General features: G+C 41.3%; 1 protein-coding gene across 1 annotated transcript; it reads right to left on the bottom strand.

The window, feature by feature from the left end:
• Nucleotides 1-1,125: 1,125 nt before the first annotated feature.
• Nucleotides 1,126-11,388, bottom strand: LOC128687990 (lithostathine-1-alpha). The gene is made up of 6 exons (XM_053775635.2): nucleotides 11,233-11,388; nucleotides 10,990-11,117; nucleotides 9,137-9,308; nucleotides 8,734-8,800; nucleotides 6,701-6,816; nucleotides 1,126-1,491 (listed from the first exon to the last, which is right to left on the bottom strand). The coding sequence occupies exons 1-6, from the start codon at nucleotides 11,288-11,290 to the stop codon at nucleotides 1,259-1,261; spliced, it is 774 nt and encodes a 257-aa protein (XP_053631610.1). The 5' UTR covers nucleotides 11,291-11,388; the 3' UTR covers nucleotides 1,126-1,258.
• Between the last annotated feature and the right edge of the window lie 3,506 nt (nucleotides 11,389-14,894).

The raw sequence follows: 14,894 nt of genomic DNA on the forward strand, positions 1-14,894 counted from the left end.
AACAAAGGCACAGGTCTCCTGACCAATACTTTGCTCTTCCATGAAGCTTCATGAAGCCAAACTTGAGATCAGGGAATTATTCCTAATTCGCAGACGATATATGAAATTTATCGCTCAAACAAACCGAACCTAAGCAGAATACTGTCATAACCTAAACTCTGCCCATAGATAATGCAGCACTTAACTTGGTTCACTATACATATCCAGTATTTCTTGTTCTCTGCACTGAATGTTATGCTGAGGAGCACACATCACTTTCAGTGGAATTTGCTTGATTAGACTGAGTGATCCATGGTATCAAGTGTTGCTGAAGATTGGAAGGATTATGGAAGCTGTGAAGTGCAACGACTGCCCTTTAAAATTGGGTCAACAGTGGACATTGATACCTGCTGGTTTAGAAAGACACGTAAGCAAACACTATAACATATTTATTAGAAAACGTTTCGGTCCTGGGACCTTGATCACTTCTAATAAATATGTTATAGTGTTTGCTTACGTGTCTTTCTAAACAAACGTGTCGGTATTTATTACCAAGGTTTATACCATTGATACCTGCGTTCATCTGGTAAAACAAGTCAACAACAAGTCAACTTTAGTATGAAAAAATCGATGAGTTGAAAAAGTTTTTTTGTTTTTTTTTATAACACCGAGGAGGTGACCCGAAAATGAACATAAAAGTTCATCTTCTTTGTACATTTAGTAATTTATTCAGAAGGGGTTACTAGCCCTTTGCTTCCGGCATTTCATTCGCTTCTTACGACACGCATGGCTTACGGTGGAAAGATTCTTTTTCCCTTCCCCATGGAGTTGAAACACACACGCGCGCACACACACAAACACACACACACACACACACACACACACACACACACACACACACACACATATATATATATATATATATATATATATATATATATATATATATATATATATATATATATATATATCTATCTATATATATATATATATATATATATATATATATATATATATATATATATATATATTAGAGTGTAGTCACGCTTATTGCAATATTATAAAAAATGGGCAACGTTGGTGTATTATTTAATTCTTGATGCGGTGAATTATGTTGAGGAGGTGTAGGTTAATGAAAATGTATAATAAAGGTTTATACACAGTATATAATTATTTTGATAAAAATTTTTTTTGAATTGCAGTATACACCATAACATATTTATGTTTTTATATTCTGTTGTAGTGTTACTGGAAACTTACAATGTCTCCATTATTTATATCATACAGTGAAGGGAAATTCCTCGCAGATGAAGGGACCATTGTGTTGACATCCATAATCATAAAAATACCCTGTTGAGTTTTGCATGCACAAGCAGTTCACTGAAGTATCAATTATGGGGCGATCAGGATACCAGAAGGGGGCACTTCTAGGCACAGTGCCTCCGGTCACCCAGTGCCAGCTGCCCTCCTCATTTTTATCATAACCACCTATCCAGTGCCACACTGGTTTATCTGTCGAGTAAAATTAAAATTAATAAGTCTTCAGAGTCAATATACATCTTTTTTAATCAGTTATTGAATCAAGTTAGACTAATTTTAATTTGTACGAAATCCCTAAACAAAACTGTCTCCCCCACACACATACACACACACACTGGAGGCAGGATCCATACACAGCTTTAAGAAGAGGAATGATAAAACTCATAGAGCAGGAAGAGTGACCTAGTAGCGACCAGTGATGTGGCGGTGCCAGGAGCTGTGACTCGACCCCTGCAACCACAACTAGGTGAGTACACATACACACGTATACACACATACACATACGCACGCACATACGCACACACACAGCAGTGACACCGCGTGGGCGAGTCACAATCTTAGTTCTATGTGAATTTATGCGTTTTGTGGGCTACCCAAGGTTACTGATGGGGTCATTTAAGTGTGTCAAGGTAATGAACCACCTTCGAAGTGATTTACAAGTTTCCCTGAGCCACATACGTGTGGGGAGAGCCACAATTTTATAAGTGAACTTGAAAGTAATATTTGGTGGGGCAAGTCAGAGAGGGCAGACCTAGTGTGGTGCAGACGTCGTGCCACATGTCACCCAAGAAAGTTAATAAACTGAAATCAATGTGTGACAAGTGAAAGAAGACATAAAATAGGAATGTACTATATATATAGAGAAGAAACAGAGGTGGAAATACGCCAGGCCATAACAACTAGTTGGACAATCTACAGGCTGCATCGCAAGTATTTCGCCTGTGTAGGGATGTGGGGAGTCAGTTGTGGGTTTCCTGGCAACCACCAAGCTGACTTTGAGCACTCCCACTCTCCTAGCATCAAAAAGAATAGGCTAATAAGTAGTCAATACCGAATAGTAATTGGTAATTTAAAACAGAACCAGGGCTGGCAGACAGGTGTCTATTAGACAGAGCCACTAGTAGACTATGTGTAACAGGCAAATCCCACATGTACACTCATACACCCTAACACACTTCCACACACACACACACACACACACACACACACACACACACACACACACACACAGCTACGGGGATTGTCCTACGAAGAAAAGTTGAGGGAAATCGGCCTGACGACACTGGAGGACAGGAGGGTCAGGGGAGACATGATAACGACATATAAAATACTGCGCGGAATAGACAAGGTGGACAAAGACGGGATGTTCCAGAGAGGGGACACAGACACAAGAGGTCACAATTGGAAGTTGAAGACTCAGATGAATCAAAGGGATGTTAGGAAGTATTTCTTCAGTCATAGAGTAGTCAGGCCGTGGAATAGCCTAGAAAGTGACGTAGTGGAGGCGGGAACCATACATAGTTTCAAGGCGAGGTATGATAGAGCTCATGGGGCAGGGAGAGAGAGGACCTAGTAGCAATCAGCGAAGAGGCGGGGCCAGGAGCTGTGAATCGACCCCTGCAACCACAAATAGGTGAGTACAAATAGGTGAGTACACACACACACACACACACACACACACACACCACAGGTCAGGCCTTGTGTCTAATCGACATGTGCCTATGACAGAATGGTAACATAAGAACATAAGAAAGGAGGAACACTGCAGGAGGCCTGTTGACCCATACTTTGCAGGTCCTTTACAATTCATCCCACTAACAAAACATTTGCCAAACCCAGTTTTCAATGCTAGGTAGACTGTTCCACTCATCAACTACCCTATTTCCAAACCAATACTTTCCTATGTCCTTTCTAAATCTAAACTTATCTAATTTAAATCCATTACTCCGGGTTCTCTCTTGGAGAGACATCCTCAAGACCTTGTTAATATCCCCTTTATTAATACCTGTCTTCCACTTATACACTTCCATCAGGTCTCCCCTCATTCTTCGTCTAACAAGTGAATGTAACTCAAGAGAGAGGCTGGGAGGGTCAGGCCTAGTGTCTAATCGACATGTGCTTAGGACAGAATGGTAACTGACACACACACACACACACACACACACACACACACACACACACATACACACACACACGCAGACACACACAGATACTCACACACACGTACAACAGGCCTAGTGTCTAATCGACATGTGCCTAGGACAAAATGGTAACTAACACACTCACACATTCCCATACACACATGGACCCTATTTTTCCCTCTCCATCTCTCTCCCCCTTTGCCACTGTCTCACCTTCCCCTCTCACTCTCCCTCCCTGTTCCCCTCACTACCTCCCTTCTCCCTCTCCCTCCCTCCGCCACACACACACACACACACAGGATGTTCCAGAGAGGGGACACAGAAACAAGGGGTCACAATCGGAAGCTGAAGACTCAGACGAGTCACAGGGACGTTAGGAAGTATTTCTTCAGTCATAGGGTCGTCAGGAAGTGGAATAGCCTAGCAAGTGAAGTAGTGGAGGCAGGAACCATACATAGTTTTAAGAAGAGGTATGACAAAGCTCAGGAAGCAGAGAGGGAGAGGACCTAGTAGCGACCAGTGAAGAGGCGGGGCCAGGAGCTGAGTATCGACCCCTGCAACCACAATTAGGTGAGTACAATTAGGTGAGTACACACACACACACACACAGCGTTCCGATACCTTAGTAAGGAATCGTTCAAGACACTGTACACCGTGTACATCAGGCCCATACTGGAGTATGCAGCACCTGTTTGGAACCCGCACTTGATCAAGCACTTCAAGAAATTAGAGAAAGTGCAAAGGTTTGCGACAAGGTTAGTTCCAGAGCTAAGGGGAATGTCCTATGAAGAAAGGTTAAGGGAAATCGGCCTGACGACATTGGAGGACAGGGAGGTCAGGGGAGACATGATAACGACTTATAAAATACTGCGTGGAATAGACAAGGTGGACAAAGACAGGATGTTCCAGGGAGAGTACACAGAAACAAGAGGTCACACTTGGAAGCTGAAGAGTCAGATGAGTCAAAGGGATGTTAGGAAGTATTTCTTTAGTCATAGAGTTGTCAGGCAGTGGAATAGCCTAGAAAGTGACGTAGTGGAGGCGGGAACGATAGATAGTTTTAAGACGAGGTTTGATAAAGCTCATAGAGCAGGGAGAGAGAGGACCCAGTAGCAACCAGTGAAGAGGCGGGGCCAGGAGCTAAGACTCGACCCTTGAAACTGCAAATAGGTGACTACAAATAGGTGAGTACACACACACACACACACACATACACACACACACATAAACATGCACACACACACATAAACATGCACACACACGCACACCACTTCCTCTCTCCCCCCTTGCCTTTCCCTCTCTTCCTTTCCCCCTCTCTCCCTTTACTCCCATATCCTTCCCCATCTCTCTTCCCTCTGCCACTGTCTCCCCCTCTCACTGTCTCCTACTATTCCTCTCCCTTTCTCCCTTCCTCCAACAAACACCTCCACACGCCTACACAAAAAAAATGGGTTGCCAAAGAGCATGATGGAGAACCAGGAGACTGCTTGATGAGCCTGGAAGGGAAGATTGGGAGGAAGATTGAAAAGGAAGGAAGAGTGGGGAAGGAAGCTAGAAGAGCATAGCAGGAAAATGGTGGAGAGGATAGCTGCAGAGAGCAGGAAATGTGGAGCTACAAGCCACGGCAACAGAAGCTAAGATACAAAGCTTAGAAGAGGAACTAAAAAAGATGAAACAGCTCAAAGATCTCAAAGATCTAAAGAGCAATACAGGCATGACACTGGGAACTGCCACATCGGTCACAAATGAGGGGACTGTAGAGAACAAAGGAGTTAATCTTTATGCAAAGGCACTATCAGACCACCTTGGAGTCCGGGAAAAAGACGAAGAGCACACCAATAACAGACGAGGGGACTGAAGGAAATGAAAAAGCTAAGCTGTATGCAGAGGCCCTAATAGACCACAGCAGTGCCCAGGAAAAGCTGAGAAGGGAAAATGGCAGACCACTGAGCACAGGGACATCAGACAGAGAAGAGATTGAGGGATGAAATGTTGCAATGGGGGCAACTAAATCGACTCAGGGGATGCAAGGGGAAATGCAGTGGGATAATGAAAGGGAGAGGTCGGTCTTTGTTTAAGGGCCTGAGGAAGTTGAAGGGGGAAACTTATGAAGCAAGAAGACAGGGAGAAAAAAGTGATTGAAAGTATCATGAAATCAATAGGAGAGGACGATATGACCCAATTGGCAAATTATCTGAGTAAAGAGGGGTATGCAAGTGGAAAAAAACGACCAGTCAAAGTGATCTTCAAGGAAGAATCGGCTCAAAACAGGATCCTGCAGGAGAAAGCACGATTAAAACTTAATCTGGATTGCCTGGGAAGAAGAAGCAGAAGTGTGTATATGTGGCTTTGGGTTTCCTCAAAGTTCGGTACCAGGACCGGTACTCATACTGGTGTATGTAAATGAAATGCTTGAAGAGCGAGAGTCAGGTGTGACTTTAAAGAGAGTAAATGCAGAACAAAATAGAAAGCTAAGAATGGACCTGGCTGTTCTATAAGATTGATCTGACAAGTCGTTATTGGAGTTCAGTCAAAGAGAGTGCAAGATAATGAAAATTTGAAAGAGCAAAGTATTGGGAGACAAAGGCTGTAAACCTCATTCAAGGAGAAGGATCTCAAGATGAGCATAATACCAAGCATATCACCTGAGAATCACATCAACAGAATAACATATGTGCTATATTTAAGATCAGTTTCCAACGACAAGTCCTGTCGGCTCTGTATATGACATATGTCATACCCAACTTAAAATGTGCAGAGGCTTGCTTCAATGCTAGTCTTAAGTGCACAGAATAATCAGATAAACAGATAGGGTAGATAAAGACAGCCTGTTTGAGAGGCAAGAGACAGGTAAACGAGGAAGCAATTTTACGTTAGCACGAGCATCTGCTTCAAGGTAGTCATGAAGTAGATTGAACTGCAGAACGAAAAGTTAGACACAGATTCCATGCACAGCTTTAAAAGTAGGTATAATAACGCTCAACAAGACTTGCTATTCTTATTCACAGGCTGTGGGATCAGAAACGGAATACCATATTCTGAAACGATTGATGTTAAAAAATGGTGAGTGGTTTTCCGAATTTGTTCGAGTCACTCAAACATACTTGGACAGAATTTAAGTTATTTCATCTATACCAGCGTATAAAATTGCTACAGCTAATGAGTATTAGCCACCCTTATCAGAGATATGAGTGATTTTAAAAGCAAACATTTTTATCAGTTGAGAAATATAGGTAATACAGCAGACAGAATATTCTTACACTCAATAAGAACGTGTTGGTAGATATCACCAAGTTGCTCACAGCTGTCCACTGTTGCCAGATCTGAGGTGTACTGTGAGTTGCTGAGGCTCCTGCAGTAGTCTCTGGCAGTAGTCCTGAAGACAGTGAAATCAGAAAAATGATTATGGTGCATATGCAAAATGAATCTTTTCAGCAAAACATTGTTCTCCTCTCTTATTAAGTATGATGCACAAAATGTTTCGAGCTCAAGTTCTTTTATCTATAAAACGTTAAGTTTTGTTTGTTAAACTATAGCTCATAGTATATACGGAAAAAAGTTTGTCACAGAAATGAACCGTAGCTTTAATGAAGTTTCACGCCTTCTTTTCTATAGTAAACTGAGTGGATTCTCTCCAGCAAACTTTAATGCACGGTGCAGAGCCAATTGCGTACTGGTATACGTTATTTGCTTTAAACCGTCAGCGTAGCAATAATAACTTTTCCTGAAACAAAGAAATCTACTTGGTATGTCTCATGAGATTATTTGGAGCTTTTCTTTGTTATTTGGCTGAGAATCAATTTTAGCAAAATATTAGGTAATTGCTGTTTTTTTGTGATACGCTTTGATAAAACCACTGCAGCATCTATTGGCCCATTCTTATAAATGAGTATTGTGCTTTTGGATAAGAAGTGCAAAAGTAACCATAGATTTTTAGAAGTACAAGCACACCATTGTTTCTGTAATATTAATATGATTTTATCCAGCTACCTTCGTTTAAGTGTGTGTGAGCGATTCATATCATATGTAACTGGTTATCACACACACACACATTATATATATATATATATATATATATATATATATATATATATATATATATATATATATATATATATATATATATATATATATAACAACACTGCGCTAGCCAAGGATTCGAACCCATGTTGTGGTTCTCGCTTACCATGAGGCAGGCCAGTACAACATAGGTTCGAATCCATGGATAGCGCAGTGATGTTATTGATCAATACCACTCGTTCGTGGTTCCAGTAATATATATATATATATATATATATATATATATATATATATATATATATATATATATATATATATATATATATATATATATATATATATATATTGATCAATACAACACTGCACTAACCAAGAAGTCGAACTCATGCTGTTTTGGCCCGACTAATTGTGAGAGAAAATGCATGACGCTTTGGACCACTAGACTACACAATCGTTAACAATGGTACATCCAACGAAGCTAGATGTTGTAACCACCATCGAAGGACATACGGTGGTGTGGACGCCTCTGAGCTAATTTCATTCTACTCCCTGTTTGTGTACTAGCTCAACAAGCATCCACACCATCGTATGTCCTTCGATGGTGGGTAAAACATCTAGCTTCGCTGGATGCACCATTGATAAGGATTGTGTGGTCTAGTGGTCTATAGCGTCACGCGTTTTCCCTCACCATGGCCCACCTCATAGTGAGGGAAAATCACATGACGCTCTAACACACTGGACCACTCAATCATGGAAGAATCATGCACCCAGCAGAGCTAGGTATTTTACGGTGATCCGAGGACATACGGTGGTGTGGGTGCCTCTGAGGTAATTTCATTTTCCTCCCCGTTTGGTGAACTAGCCTCCAATAGCAGTGTATGTATTATTGTAAGCACGAGCGAGTGGTATTGAATCAATAAAAATACTGCGACTAGCCGAGGACTCGAACCCATGTCGTTTTTGCCCGCCTCATGGTGAGCAAAAATCACATGACGTGCGAGAGAAACACTGAGTGATGAATATTATGATGGTGCCCCACTATAAGGTTTTCTACATAAGAGGTGTTGCATCTTCTACGTTATTGTGATTGTATTGCGAGGTGCTACTGTGACTGCACCAGTGTAACACTATAATGTCTAATAATGCAGAGGCGTTGATGTATAAAAGAGTATAATGACACTGATGTGGTGGCAGTGAGGGTTCAAAGTCAAGTCTCGTCTTGCTGCCTGGAGAGCTGCCTGATGTAAAGTAAAGATGCTCCACATTAACTCACCAGTTCGTGTAACCTTCGTGGAAGTACAAGCACTCGCTGCCCACAACTATGAAGGGATCGTGACATGCTGGTGATGCATCATCATGTTAAAGTAAAAACGTGAAATATATGTTAGAACATATACTGTATGACCGTTATGGGTTTAGCGCTTCCCCTTGAGTATAATAAAATAAGTGCTAGGGATGCATGAACTTCAAAGCACTCTGAGCGTTATCAGAGTTATACGAGTTATTTCACATATTTTCCGTTTTCATCACATATTTGGCGAGAATCATTAATTAATAATTACGTAACCACCAAAAAATGGCAAACTATCAATAAGCTTTCTCTCTGTGACAAATTAACTGAGGCACTTGATAAAATACACGGATCTCACTCTATCTGTAAACCTACTTGTACTCACCTTCGACTAATTTGGTGTTACGTAATTCTCCACCACTAGTGAGGAACACTCTACATGTCCACTTTCCGGAGTCTTCAACGCTGACAGAGTTGATGAAGATGCCGCACTGATTGTCTGTGAGATCCTCCGGTGCTCTCATCCCTGGGTGAAAGCCACTGTGGACATCCTTGACCTGTCAAGATTGTTGTGAAGGTATCAATTTACATCAACAGTGTAGTGTAATCTTCAACTAAACTAATGAGAAACTCTATAACCTGTAAGTAATTGTGGGAAGGACATACACCCTCTATCATTATTTACGAGATAATGTACCGTCTGTTTATAGTCGCAAAATTCCTCACAACCTCTCAATACATATTTCTTTTAACTAATTTAGATACAACCATCATTATGCACCTAACCTGATATAAGGTTAGAACAAGAACCGTTTACTTAGTACACACATCACGCAGGATGATTTTCCTGTCATATTCTATCACAGAGGTTAAGTTACATTCACGAGGTACGAAATTTATTAGCCAGAGATGAGAAACTTCAGTAGGGCGATGAGAATATTATCAAGTATATTCTACTATAGATTCAAAGATTACCTTCCAGCATAGATGGATCTACTTTAACATTATTCAAAATTAAGGAAAGCGCCATCAATAACAACAACAACAACAATAATAATAATAATAATAATAATAATAATAATAATAATAATAATAATAATAATAATAATAATTTATTAGTAATTTCTCTAAATGTCATATATTTACTCACAAATAATAGACAAAATTGAATTACATTATTTGTCTCAAATTATGAGACAATACAGCTGATAGTAGGTTGTGTGGGGACAAGTAGTGTGGTCGACACAATTTGTAAAATAAAACGTCAGAAGTCAATACAAGATAGAACGGCTACACTGTTACATATATGTATTTGCATTGAAGCGAATATCTTTTCATGGGGAGTGTGTCTGAACATTCTTGATGTGTTGTTGATTCAAAGAATTGGAGCTACTCAAACTCTTTCATCTCCCATTCGAGAGGCACTGTATTAGCATTACAGGTTTAGAGCTTCTCCATGAACATATTAAGCGAAAAAGTAATTATAGCAACAACAAAAACAAAAAATATTATTATTATTTGTAAACAAAGTTGCATACTCAAAGGCAAATTGTACAGTTACAAGCACAAAATATCATAAGATATTATTTAATGTGTCAGCATTTGGATTGATCCCTGCAACACTTCACCATTATAGCTGGACAGCTGAGAAAAATTATATACATTAAGGTCAGATATTGTAACAAGCTTGATAACAATCTGTGCCTTTACTGCAAACAATACATGAATCATGAGTGTTTAAAAAATGGATACATTGAGGATATCCATAATTTTGCGGCAGTTATGGCGATGACAGACAAGATTATGTACCCAGAATATGGGAGATTCAGTGCTGTCCTGTAGTCAGGAGGTATAGAAGGAAAGCTATCTGAATAACGGGGAGGATAAAAATGTATGGGATTGGGATGGAATTATTGGGAGTAAAGAAGCTAATTTCTCGACTAAAGAGGCTTACAACCACTTGTCAACGCTGATGATAACTAACACTGCTAGAGAGCTGGCTCTAGACTTTTTCTCTTGTAAAAGTATTAAAAGAAAATAAATACATTACATCAACATATTCAAGTCGTTGTTTTAACTAATCAGTGGAGTCCAAAGATAACGTCAGTATTATCTTAATATCTGAATGCTCATCCACACAGCTATGAACTCTGTGATTTTTAATAACATACTATAAACTGATATTAACATTACATTGTATTTATATTATTTAATCGATGCAGCAAATATTTAAGGTACCTGGAAACTCCTCCCGTCTTCGTGGTCCCAGAAACAAAGAATAAATTCTTGCTTGACTCCACAAGAGAGAGTTAGCGATTCTCCTGGTGTCACCTGCACGTCAGCTGCGTCGAAGATGAGGGAGGCGTCTGCTGGGGCAAAGGAGAGCTATGTGGATCACAACGTCTCATGTTCACATGCACTCATGACATGTTGTTCATTGAGGTCATGTACACTTTTTGCTGCTAAACTGAAATTACTCACCTGACGCAGACCCCAACGATAACACAATTATCGTCAAACAGAAAATCATGTTAACCATTTTCGAACTGCAGTAGAAGTGCGGTTCAGTCAGCGTCAGTGGAGGTTATATACCTACTGGCGACTCCGCTGCTGACTGCCAGGTGTTACTTATTCTTTGCGTGGAGGACAGACCGATTAAAAGTTTTTAGGTGTTCCACCCGAACTGCTAATTTATCGCGGTAGCGCAAAAAAACAGGATTACGGAGGTCACTCCGGGTTTTTGATAGACCCCCAACTGGGCACTGTTACATCACCAAAAAGAAATATTAGTCACTTCATATTTTACAGTCATTTCATGTAGTTAATTTACACAGTACAGTATGGAATACAGTCCGATAACAAACAAGAAAAAAAAATACCATTTTACGCAGTATGGTTCAGGACGAGGTCGTCCCACGGGAGAAGCTAGTTTGATAAACACTTGTTACATGATTGTTTGGTGCAACTGTCATTAGCTTCACCAACCAGAGACTTTAATGATAAAGTCAATGGTTGGAGATACGTCTTCAGAATAGGTACCCAGGTGTTGCACATGCGTCATATTCATCAACTTATTGATATTAAATACCATTACTGAATAACAAAAAAGGCGCAATACCGTGACTGGAACGGTACACAAATAACCCGCACATAAAAGGGAGAAGCTTACGACGACGTTTCGGTCCGACTTGGACCATTTACAAAGTCACACTTACCAGAAGTGGAGCAGGACGGCTATATATAGGCAGGAAGAGGTGGTGGTGGTAGTAGTATTAGTAGTAGTAGTAGTAGTAGTAGTAGTAGTAGAGGTAGTAGTAGTGGTAGTAGTGTGGAATAAGGAGGAGGAGCCAGTCAAATACGAAGGAAGGGGAGCACTGCTAGGGAGCTAGGTGCCCACTTTCCCTTTCACCCACCTCTGTGCGCTTGCTCTCCCTCTGTGGGCACCTAGTTCTACTACTACTACTACTACTACTACTACTACTACTACTACTACCACCACCACCACCACCACCTCATCCTGCCTATATATAGCCGTCCTGCTCCACTTCTGGTTAGTGTGACTTTGTAAATGGTCCAAGTCGGACCGAAACGTCGTCGTAAACTTCTCTCTTTTATGTGCGTGTTATTTGTGTATATACCATTACTGCTTTGATACTTGTCTCTAGGTATACAAGGTATACGAGATGCCTAAGAGAACTAAGTTTGCTGTTGACCCTACTATTTAGACGCACAGGAGCCAGGAGCTATGAATCAACTCCTGCAACCACAATTAGGTGAGTAAGCACACACACACACACTCAAAATAATATGAACACCTGCTGTTGAGTTGTCGAACTGTCGACCTGACGAACCGTCGAATGCCTGAATAACCAATTTAAATGTGTTACAGGTTCCTTTTTTTGTGGTTCTTTTCAAACACACCTATTCATACATTTCAGAACGAAGCAAAAACAAGAACGAAAGACGTCACAGACTTCCAGAGAGGACACATTGTTGGAGCGCGGAGTCCTGGAGCATCGGTCACCAAAACTGCTGAAATGCTCCATGTTTCAAGAGTAATTGTCTCTATGGTCATGTCTGCATTCCAAAATGATCATAAGACAAGCTCCAACAAAAACAATAATGGAGGCAAAAAGAAGCTGGGTGACCGGGACCGTCGAATATTAAAGTGTATTGCGTCAAAATGTCATAAGACTATAGATGCAAAAGTGACTACAGAGCTAAATCAGCATCTTGCAAACAAGGTTTCAACTAATACCTTTCCTTTCAAAAGGAAATACTGCAAAGCGCAGAGAATGGTATAATGACCAAAAGAATTGGAAATTGGACCAATGGAAAAACGTTATGTATTTCGACATATCTTCCTTTGCGCTTTTCCCAACTTCTGGACGAGTTTATGTCTGGAGACAGACTAAAGAAACTTATAATCATGAAGTATGGAGGCGAATCCGCGATGACTTGGGCAACGATATTGTGGAAATCTCTTGGCCCGGTGTTAGTACTGCATGGTAGGGCTAACGCAAGTTCATCCCATGTTACAAACACTATTTCCTATTGGCGGCGCTATCTTCCAAGACGATAATACACCAATTCACTCCGCTAGAGCTATTCAAAATAGTCATGAAGGACATGAAAGTGAAGTAGAACATTTGGATTGGCCCCAACAAACGCCAGACCCAAATATTATCAAACATTTGTAGGGTCAATTGGAAGCGCAAGTCAGGAACCGATTTCCTGACTTGCTGTGGTATGCTTTGTGGCGGATTTCTGACCGCCCTCTCTTTTTGTCTGCCGAGCTGGTTCGGTAGATGTGAAGTTGCTATCCCGGAGCGCTGGTTTACTGGCATGAAGGGTAGGGTATGGCACAGGTTCCACGCTGCATCTGCAGTACTTGCGGGCTCGAGGTCCTCTCGGATGAGAGGGGGAACTTGAGGCCCTTTCATGCCTTCTAGTGACTGTCCCTCCGCTGTCCCCCCTTTTTTTTCCTTTCTTTTTTTTCTTTAAAATAATAAGAAAGACGTCCCACTATCATGGAGTCTTTGTTCTGTGATAACCCTCCTCCTCCCAGGGCACTTTCTGTTCCTGCATCCTGTTCTGACCGGGCTTTGTTATTGGACCAGTCTCTAGACTCTTCCCATACCCCTGCACCTTCTGCTGGTGACACTCCGTCATCTGCCTCTGCCTCTTGCACGCATTTAACTCTGCGTCCGGCTTCCCCGAATTGGTACGATGGCTTTCAAATCACCCACCTTCCTTGGGTCGGGCGTCCCATAGTACTACACCTAAACGTTCCAGATCATTTGGTGACGACAGTTCTTCGATGTCTGCTCATTTCACCCGAAAACGACCTACGCGACACCCATTTCCTTTACGCACTATGTTTACAAGTATGCAGTGAACTAAATTCTTTTCCTTACAAATGACATCTGGTAAAGCTCTTTTACGTCACGTTGGCCAAAATATATCTTTTTCTCGCTCTTCGTAGTGATGCCTGCATCATTATAGTTCAGAGTGCAGAACAAGCTCATGATCTTTCCCATATTACTTCCATTGATAACATTCAAAACATAGTTCATAAGCATGCTAATCAATTCTTGCAGTGGTACAGTGGTTTTACCGCGTACCAATGTACAAAGTGATTTTCTGTCTTGCGAGGATGATATTTGGGAGCAATTAGTCCTTCATGATCTTCATATTCTCAGAGTGGATACATATGTCCTGCCCGCTCACAGGCGGAGGCGCTTTCCTAGTAACATCGCCCGCTTAACCTTCGACTGCCGTGAACTCCCGTCCTCCGTTTGTATTGCAGGCCATCGCTTAGAGGTTCGTAAAGTGGTCCCTACCCCCAGCAGTGTCGAAATTGTTGGCGTTTTGAACACCCCGCTAAATACTGCAGATCTGCAGAGTGCCCGGTCTGCGGTGCCGTAGATTATACCAATACATCTTGCAATCTTTCTCCCACTTGTCTCAATTGCATTGAACCTCAACCTCCTTTTTCCCGCCGTTGTCAGGTCTATTGTAATGAATGAGAAATCCGTTGTCTTAAGGAAAGAGAAGGCCTTACTTGTGCAATGGCTATCTCTCGGCTCCGCCTTCAGGGGAATCTTCCTCATATCCCTTATTCGCGAGTAGCGAGGATACCT

Source organism: Cherax quadricarinatus, chromosome 10 (assembly GCF_038502225.1).
Source record: "Cherax quadricarinatus isolate ZL_2023a chromosome 10, ASM3850222v1, whole genome shotgun sequence".
In the NCBI taxonomy this organism is placed as follows: Eukaryota; Metazoa; Arthropoda; class Malacostraca; order Decapoda; family Parastacidae; genus Cherax; species Cherax quadricarinatus.